Raw genomic sequence first — 9,956 nt, forward strand, 5'->3', positions numbered from 1 at the left:
GGTACTGGGAATCATCTTACTGCTATGTGGAAAGGCATGCTTTTCTGGTAGAAATTAAATTGTTTTTTCCTAGTTGCTTAAAATTCAATTCTTATGACATTTACCAGGAGTTAATTTATTTGTTGTTTAGTCAGTCTTTAATAAAGTTAGAAATGCAGCTACCTCAACTGTTTTCAGAATGCTTTCAGGATCTCTTTCCAATAACAAATGGAAAAGATGTAATTGTCCCAGTTGTACAGCAGTGTATGAGGGCAAGGCAATTACTAGAAGAAAAATGCCTCTTATCCCTAAGACGATTACTATTTACAGTCTGGTTTCTGAACAGTTGTTCTGACCAGCATCCCTTGGAAAGAAGAAGAAAAAAAAAAAAAGGAACTTTTCTCTTAACAAGCATCCTTGGCTTTTAATGTACATAACCTTTTAAACTAGGTAGATTTTCTGCCTCTGCTTTGCAGTTTGTTTCACTTGTTTTTCCAGATCTGCTGCATTGCTTCCAGGTTTCAATTCTACTAAGTTGTATCCAGTCAGATTACATCAGCTATAGTTTAAGAAACCCTACAATTTCAAATTAAAGCTCTTAAAACACAGCAACGCCAACAAAATAAAGAGAAAGAACCCTGATGCCTTCATTGGACCCAGGCCATTACTGCTCTCCTGTGATTCCCTACTTCGATAGCATGATCCCACTTCGGACTGCTTAGAAATAACAAACACAAGCTGTATCTACCACTGTTGTTGGTTTTTGGTGCGTTTTTTTGTTGGTTTTTTTTTGTTTTTTTTTTTGTAGTACTGGCTGCAAATCTGCAAATGCTTCTTCAGTTGCCAGTAAGTTTAAGGAAATAGCAGAATTTTCTCTGTGCTACTGAAGTCTTGGAGGTAACACCATTAGGGCAAGTCAACAAAGTAGTTTTATGCTATCAACTTTACAAAAATCCTGCCCTCAGCCACTGTGATGAGCCAGATTGAAAATAAGGCAGAATATAGACTTGACTTTGCAAGGAAACATGAGTACACAGACATTTTTTAGGTCATTCATCCAACCAGTCTGCGCTCCTACCTGGCTTCACAGTAGAGCTTGGTAGTAGGTCCTTTGTAGTCCTTGAGCAGCCTCAAAAGCTTGCCAGTTGCTACAGTTTTTATTCATCTCTGTGCACTTGCAGCACATTGATGCTGCTTCTCACCCTGTTATTCTTAGCAAACCAATGAATTCCCCCATCATTTTCTATTTAGTTTGAAAAATGCTCATCCATATACTGTAAAACCACCTAAGGAAAACAGTAAGATACAGCCATCAATGTCTTAATGATAAACAGTTGCAACACTGTTTAGAAATATGCTTTTATTAGGTAAATTGAGTTAGGCACGATTACATTTGAGGAACGGATACAGAAGTTCCAAAACCAGTATTTGTTATTTATATAACACTACCCTGTGGTTACTGATTATTTTTATTTTCCCAGAAGAACAGGTCATTTAATATTTAGAAGACTCCTCCTAAAATCTTCCTAAAATCCCACTGAGTTTTCAGTTGCAGGGTCCTACTCCTTGTCAGCCATCCCATTATAAAAGGACAGTTACCACATGGCTGGCCAACTGGAAGGTTCATGGCTGCTTCTAAAGCTTTAGAACTGTTCGAATGCTTAAAATGGAAAAGAAAAAAATAAGAGTCACAAATATGTCAGTTTTCAAGTATGCTATGACATACTCTCATTTAACTTCTATTTTTTCTAAGAATGAAACTATACCTCTAACAAATATTTATTAAAAAAACCTGCCTAAAAGTGTTGATAATGCTCATTATCCTTGATCTTTAGTCTGTTCCCAAACAAGATATACTCGGCAGGAAAGCTTTTCAAATGATGCGTGTCAGTTTTCAGTAACTTGCCAAATTACCTATGAGGAAAACTAATGTTTACAGGCAATCCCTCTTTTGGCAACTTGGAGTATTTTAAGTAACTTACACTGCTTTTTTTTTCCCCCACCATCTGCAGTCAATTGCAGAACTTTGCAGTGTGAACAGTCAAATTGCTGTTTATCTTACTAAAGGAAGAAGCCATTGTAAAAGCTGTCTGACCCTATTAAGAAATACAAACTCACATTAGCATTCAACCCCAGTTCAAACCATGGAGAAAATACCTGAAGAAGTAGCCTATTAAAAGCTGACTCTTAAGTGACTCTTTCTGCTGGTAATCTATCTTAAGTAATTGATGAAAATAACTAAATAGTAGATTTCAGCATAACTGCTAAATTAGAATCATGGTTTAATAATTGTAAAAATGTATTTGGAAAAACTGTCTTTTGATCTCTGTTTTTCTAAGAAGGAATGTTTTGGCAGTAGATTTGGAAATACAAAGCTAAGAATAGCTTATCCTCTTTACCTGTGTATTTTCCTTATATGTTGCTTGCTTTTTTCTCTGCCTCTGATTTGGCATGTGTTTAGAAGCCCAGATAAAACATATCTGTCTCAGAATGAACGTGCACAGTATATGCCCGACCCCTAAAGAAACATCTACACCTTTCAGTGTTATGAACATTACCTTTTTCCTCCATGCAGTAGATCAAAAGCCTCATTAATTTTGTCAAAAGGCAGGGTGTGAGTCACAAACTCATCTACTTTGATCTTTTTGGACATGTAGTCAGTCACCAGCTTTGGTACATTGTCAACGCTCTTCCAGCCTGAAAGACAGCAAACACACATTTGTTTTTGCCCTTTCCACCCACCTCTGAACAAAGAGGGAGGAAAACATAATAATCTTTGGGTGTTAACCAATAACCAATCTGTGGGTGTTTATCTGATAAATCTGAAAAGGAACAGAGACTGCTGCTGTCTGTCCCTCCTGCTCTAGTCAGGTAGTGAATATGGAATGAAAGGAGAGTACAAACCTTTCATTAGTATTTCAAAACTCAACAGCCCTCACCTAGAAAATCTTGTACTAGGCTTCTCCATCAGCCTCTGAACAGACCTTTATAACCCAACTAAGTTTTGTATTACTTGGAAAAAGAGGTCCATAAAGAAATTCATCAAGTTTACTGGTAACTAAAATTTTGAACAGGTTTCTGTTGGTGGTGGTTATAAAAGAGCTATAAAATAAAAAGTTCCCACTTTAGCCCAAAGATCTGCCTACTAAGTGACACAAACACATTTACATGAATTCCCATCTCCACAAAGGTCATTTTACTACATCCCAACCTCTAGCTGATAAGAAAGCAGTTACACTACATCATTTCCCTTAGAACGTTATGGTTGTATGGCTATATTCTCTGAAATATGTGATATGCCATACCAATGTGTGTGCAGCCTGTTCGTAGGAGTATCAGATAAAGCATCCTCACATTTTGTAAATTAGTTTTATCCCCAAAGCAAAAGAGTTATTCACCTCCAAACGCAGTCCCTTTCCATGTGCGACCGGTTACCAGCTGGAACGGCCGCGTTGAGATCTCCTGACCAGCAGCAGCTACTCCAACTATCACGCTGACCCCCCAGCCTTTGTGGCAGGCTTCCAAGGCAGCCCTCTTCACGCATGGACAGGACAAAACAGAGCATGTATAGCTAACGTTTACACTGCCTTGACTGGCACAGGTTTCAATTCCTCTCCCTCAGTTAATGAACTGCCACATTAATAATTTAAGGAACAGTAAAAATACAATGAAAGTTACATTAAGTCTCCCATTTGTTCAGATTCCTTATTCTGCTAACGATTCACTTTGCTCTTTTTTTTTTTCTTGTCTGGCTTCCAGAGAAGTCACTGTGAACTCCATCTGGGAGCTGGGATAAATAAGCAGAAACCAGGTAGACCATGCAGCTTAGCAATCTTGCTGTCATTCCTGAAAACCTAGCTTTACACTCACTGTTTCTAAAGGTTAAATTAACTAGCTGAGAAAGAAGAGAGACACTTAGCAGTCCTTGAGATTTTACTATTTGTGGTATAGTATATTTCATATTGTATTTGTTAATTAAAATGATTTCAAAGAGAAAATGTTTGCATAGTGTAAGAACACTATCTTAACCTAAGAAGTAGCATTTTCATTAGGGTTGGATATAAATTGTCCTTTTTAGTCATGGTAGTCACCATTACTGTTTAAAAATAAACTAATGAATTACCGTGGCATGTTTTCTGTAACAAGAAAGCAGCTCATTTTCCTGTTCAGCTGAACAACTAAGTGGCACCTAGCTAACCACCCCCCAAGTACTGCATTTATGCAAACACTCACCATGACTCCAACGTTACCAACACACTCAAATGAGTAGTCTACACCACCATCAGTCATTTCAACCAGCACCTCCTGTATGGGCTTCTCAAAGTCTTGAGGGCTAATGCACTCAGCAGCTCCAAACTCCTTGGCTTTGGCAAAGGTATTCTTGTTTATGTCAATGCCAATGATTCGGGATGCTCCTGCTGCTTTACAGCCCATAATAGCAGCCAGCCCAACTCCTCCTAAACCAAAGACTGCGCATGTGGACCCAGGTTCCACCTAGGTGAAAAATAAAGAGCCATGAGCAACAGAGAAAATTCATCATTCTATGAGTGGTTGAAAGATCTATTATGAAGAAAAAGGAGGGATAAATACAGTAGCTACAAGATCTTAAAACTTAGATAAGGCAAACTCCACAGAAAGCTCACAAGAACTCTTCAAGTGCCAGGCTTTCTTCTTTGCCCAGACTCCACTTCCAAAACTTGCCCAAGCCTCATGCGCACTCACCTACCAGCTCTCTTTCTCACCCTGACCTTTGAAACCATCACACAGATTTGCACTGAGATTAAGGTGACTTCATAATTTCTGGAAAGGCCGATATAAAAAAAACGCAGAATCTTTTACGTGCATTTCCTCTAATTTTCTTCTAATCTGATCTGGCCTTTATTGAGATGTTAGAAATTCTTAGTTAAACCTCATAAATTAAAGACCATTAAAACCCAGAAAACTTGTACATCATGGTTCCAGTGTAGTCCCTAAAGTGTTAGTGTACTTTGGCTCAGATACAGTTGCAGAGAAAGGCCAGAAGCAACCAGAAGCCTTTACCTTAGCAGTGTTAAGAGCAGCCCCATAGCCTGTAGAGACGCCACAACCCAGAAGGCACACTTTATCGAGAGGTGCTGCAGGATCTATCTTAGCTACTGAGATATCGGCCACCACCGTGTACTCTGAGAAGGTGCTAGTCCCCATGAAATGGTAAATCTGCTTTCCTTTGCAGGTGAATCTGCTGGTACCATCAGGCATGAGTCCTTTCCCTTGAGTAATTCTTAAGGCAAAGACAGGAAAGTAGTCAGAGTCTTTAGCAGTAATCAATCTCACTAGAAGGTATCCTTTCAGTCTACTTAAAGGTACAGTCACATAATTGCACCACAGATTTTTGAAACATTGCAATATACCATAAATTGACAGAAATCAGACACTAGATTCCTAACACTTTGTGCTGTTAATTCCTCCAAGGAAGCACAGAAAGAACTGCGGAGTTTTTCAGCATGCTACCAATCCTAGCTGCTTGTGCCGTAAGATGGGAGTACCATACTCCCATCTTCACCTCCTTCAGTCCACTTCCCTGGTGTAGCACCTGTAGTTATGTCTCTCTAGCCTTTGGTTTTGCAAGACTGTTTTATTCGGAATGGAATCTACGCTGTAATCTCACTTATTTTTAAACAGGAATTTAAATAGAGTGCCCAAATAGCAGTCATGTTATTCCTGTGGCCTGCTGCTACCAGAGTGGCAGCATGCTTGGGTGAAACAAAGAATTTCCAGCTGAAATTGCAGCAGAGTAACTTTAAAGCATGAAAGGTACAGAGAGCAGCTCTTAATTTACAAAATGAGATACCATATTTCTGTGGGCTGAAGATAGTGACCGAAGACAGATATTCTCCCTGATCACCAGAACTCATTGTAGTACCAATTGCTTCCACCCACTGCATCCAAGCTAGACCACCTATCAAACAATATTAATGGTACGTCTGTCCCAAAGACAGAGAGTCCTTCCCTTCTTTGATTTACCACCTCTACTGCTTACCAGCTGGAAATGCAGCAGGAAAGCAGGCGTTCAGGAAAAACAACTTCTCTGTAATTCTGTACCCCTCAAAACCTCTGGTGTTTGCACCAAGAGCTAAGTTCTCTGAAGTATTTCCCGTAAGTATGGATTAAATATGGAATTAGAGCATTTATGTTTTCAAAGCTGTGGAAAGAAGCTAACAGCTCTCACCTTCACAAATGTGAAAACAAAAAGATTTATTCAAGACATATTAAGGAAGAACATAAAGGAATTTATAACTGACTCCCTAAAGCATATACTTACCATGTCATAAAATGATTCACCAACAGTTCTACTTCTCAAAGAATCCCTCAATTATTTTTGAAAACTACAACAGGTGTATGTTCAACAGCAACTAGACTCAAGACAGCAACTAGGGTCAAGACAGAAAGCATACAGACCTGATCTTTTGGCACAGATTAGTTTTAGGATTCTTGCAGAACTTGCACTCACCACACTGGGGGATGTACAGAGGGATAACAGTATCCCCTAGTGAAAAAAAAAAAAAAAAGAAAATGGCTATTACTGAGTCAATGAAGGCTTTGGGAGAAAAGTGAAGTTACTCCATTTTTACAGCTTTTAAATAAGCAGCTGCTCATTTAAAACTTCTGTGTGTTAGAGACTGCTTAGAGTATAGAGTAGCACTGTTTACGGAGTGCTAGCTAGAACACTTTCTCATACCTGAACAGACAGCTAATCAGAAGTTTATCTTTCCAGAACAAATAGGAACATGACTGTAAAACAAAACAACCTCAAGCTAACAGAAACATGATTCAACATTTTTAAGCTCTTTAATTAAAACAACAGGTGATAACTATCACTTGAAAAAAAAAATCTTCTCATTATGTTGATCCAACCTCAAGTAAGAAATCCAGAGTCTTCCAATCATTAAACCAAGAGCACATTGAATAATTGGCATTATCCCTCACAGACAAAAGGAATGCATGCACATACACCCTAAAATAAAACATTATATTAATTCCTGCAATATATCATGTGAGTAGCCAGATTTGACAGTTGATCTACTAAAGTGACACTTCACTACGTGGTAGTAAACATGGAAGATGACAGGTATTTTCTTACCTGGCTTTACTTTTGTTACTCCTTCCCCAACACTTTCTACAATTCCTGCTCCTTCATGACCCAAAATCACAGGGAAACATCCCTCGGGATCAGCACCACTCAGAGTATAGGCATCAGTGTGACAGAGAGCAGTTGCAACTATCTGTAAAGAAATATATAGGCTCAGGCATCTTGAAAAATACTAACACAGGTTTCAATATTTCCCTTTGGTAGTAATTCACACAAACTGCCAACAGAAGCTTTCTGATCCAAGCAATGTGTGTGATACAACAAGCTAACTTTCACTCCTGACAAGGCAGGTGGTACATCATACTCTGAAAAAAGGAAATTTATGATGATACATCTTCTCATTTCCATCAACCACATCCTGATGTTAAAACAGACAAAACACATCATCTAGTTTCCTCAAGCTAGGAATTAGTAGTCCAAGTCTTCTCAATGCAAGTTGGGCTCCCAGATTTGAAATTACTGATCCCCAAGTCTAGCTATAATTTTTAGACCAGACTGAATTAAGACCAATAGAAATTAAAAATGTTTTCCATAAACAGAAGATCTACACCCCATAGTTTTCTTCGTTACTTCATTCTCAACTCAGCCAGCTTTGCACTTTTCATTCAACATTTCCTCTGTTGGTAAACAAACAGCTTTAATACCCAACACCCCAAAATATAATGCATACTGTTACCAATTTAATTACCTTGATGCGGACTTCATGAGCTTTTGGCGGAGCGACCTCCACCTCCTCAATAGAGAGAGGTTTACCTGTCTCCCAGGCAACAGCAGCCTTGCATTTAATAACCTAAAAGACAACAAAACAAAAAGAGGACAGAACACTGATTGTTTCATTGAAGTTTAATTTTTGTTCAGCCAAGCAAAGAAGCAATAGAAAGGCAAGTAGGTTTTGGGAAGAATGCCAGATCTGAAATATGTGATTTCAGCACAAAGACTTAATTGCCCTACATTTCACAAAGTTAATGAGTGAACTAACATGTGGAATTTGAATGTTAGCCTCTTACTGAGCAAAAACATAATAAGGAGAAAACAGGCAGGGTATCAAATAGTCCATGTTTTGCCTTCTGTTAGATCCATCTTTCTGACAATGCAACGTACAGTAATTTCCTGCAAGATACCTGTGAGAGAGCTGTAGAATCAAACTCAGGGCTTTATCTACAAGCATACAACCTGACCAGGAATGCCATCACTGACTTGCTTGCCTTGGAAGAGGCCCCTCTACAATCTAGTCCAGAACAGTAACCATATATTCTGGAATAACTTGGTTATGCCATAACTGATCTTGGACCCATTTTCTTTCATGCCAACAAGGACTCAGCCATTGCAATGATGGCTGAAAAGATGAAGTACTGTATAGTGTGCACTACCAGTTGATATAAAAAAATGACATTCTGGTGCATTCTATCCATGGTGCTCCTGTGGGCTTCTCCCAAGATCATCCATACAGACACCCAGCCTTACTGATGTCTTGCTGCCTGGAAGAAACAGCAGCTCCAAGACATTCTGAGTTTGCTGCACCTGATTCATCAACTATATACAACAAAATGACGGGCACTTTATGGCTTTTTGCAGCACTTTTTGTCCTATGCTGCCAGGTAGGTGAAACAGCACAGCTGCAGGCACTTCCTTTGGCTCAAAGCATGCAGAAGTGACTGCTGCCAACCCAAAGGGGCCGAAGTTTGACAGCTCTACAAAACGGGCACCATTCCCACAACCCACGGCACCGTGACTGGACACAGCTGCCCCCCGCTCTGCTTTTTATACCCTGGGTAAATACTACAAAAGCACACCACGACCAGATGCGAGTTGCTGACTCCTAACTGCCGAACATGCCAGATTTCAGCAGGAACTCTGAATTCGACAAACGAAGCGCAAAAGGCATCGATACTCTGCAACAGCACTGCCCGATTTCCCGTAGAAACGGGGAAGCGCTCCGTGAAAATCCCTCGGCAGCCCTCCCGCTCCTCGCGGGAAGCGGCTCTTTCTGGTGGCAGCCCCGAATACCGCACTTCGGTGAGCTCCGGCAGGCAGACAGGCGGGCGGGCGGCTGGGGGGAGGGGGCAGAAAAGTCACCCCGGAGGCTCAGCTCGGATGTCCCTAAAGCTCACAGCGCGCATCCAGAATGGCGCTTCGAAACTCGCGGCGCGTGATGCCGGCTGCGGTAACGCTGCCACTCGGCACAGCCGCGCCAGCCGCAGCGCCCCGGCCCGCCCGGCAGCCCCGCGCACGGCCCTCCGCCACTTCCGGCCTCCCGGAGCGAAGGACCCCAGAGGTGCCGAGCATACCCCCGCACCGCCTCTCGAAAGCGCGTTCTTAGAGGACAAAAAGGGGAAAAAGCGATAAGACCGCTACGCTCATAAGAAAAAGGGTTCGGATCCGCACGCCGTCTCACCCCGCTGGCCATGGCGCACCGCTCCCGAACGGAGAAGAAACGCAGCGCCGCCCACTTCGCGCGCGATGCGCACGCGCGATGTGAGTGGCCGCTAGGGGGCAGCCATCGCTGTGAGGGGGGCGGTGTTTGAGCGGGAGTTGGGGTGGCGCTCCTAAGGGGCCGAGGGCGGTAAGGCGGGCTGTGCCGTGGCCTGCGGTGTGCGGGTGCTCGCTGCTAAGGTCTGGTAAAGCTTCGGCCCCTTTGTGTTAGTAGCCGAGGCTGAAACCCAAACATGGTTTGTCCCTCGTTAAATTCAGCTTTGCCGGTCCCTTCTGTGAGCTCGCTGGTCCTGGTCACCTCTGGTTTGTCAGCGCTCCCAGAAAACCAGACGGTTCTGTGTTTAGGTAGCTCCATTAGTGCTTAGCTTTTACCAGCAGCCCTGTAATCATGTGCTGGAAGCTGCAGTGGCTCATT

General features: G+C 41.7%; 1 protein-coding gene across 1 annotated transcript; it reads right to left on the reverse strand.

Moving 5' to 3' along the window:
• Positions 1 to 1,321: 1,321 nt before the first annotated feature.
• On the reverse strand, positions 1,322 to 9,634 carry LOC125691662 (alcohol dehydrogenase class-3). The gene is made up of 9 exons (XM_048941243.1): positions 9,504 to 9,634; positions 7,797 to 7,898; positions 7,100 to 7,241; positions 6,418 to 6,505; positions 5,020 to 5,239; positions 4,213 to 4,473; positions 3,378 to 3,513; positions 2,538 to 2,676; positions 1,322 to 1,639 (listed from the first exon to the last, which is right to left on the reverse strand). The coding sequence occupies exons 1-9, from the start codon at positions 9,513 to 9,515 to the stop codon at positions 1,615 to 1,617; spliced, it is 1,125 nt and encodes a 374-aa protein (XP_048797200.1). The 5' UTR covers positions 9,516 to 9,634; the 3' UTR covers positions 1,322 to 1,614.
• Positions 9,635 to 9,956: the final 322 nt, after the last annotated feature.

This window comes from Lagopus muta, chromosome 4, assembly GCF_023343835.1.
Source record: "Lagopus muta isolate bLagMut1 chromosome 4, bLagMut1 primary, whole genome shotgun sequence".
Taxonomy (NCBI): domain Eukaryota; kingdom Metazoa; phylum Chordata; class Aves; order Galliformes; family Phasianidae; genus Lagopus; species Lagopus muta.

Coding starts and splice junctions, on each gene's coding strand:
- LOC125691662 (XM_048941243.1), bottom strand. Junction 4,474..5,019: donor CTGCTCTTAACACTGCTAAG/GTAAAGGCTTCT, acceptor TTTTTCACCTAG/GTGGAACCTGGGTCCACATG. Junction 3,514..4,212: donor TTGGTAACGTTGGAGTCATG/GTGAGTGTTTGC, acceptor CCATGCGTGAAG/AGGGCTGCCTTGGAAGCCTG.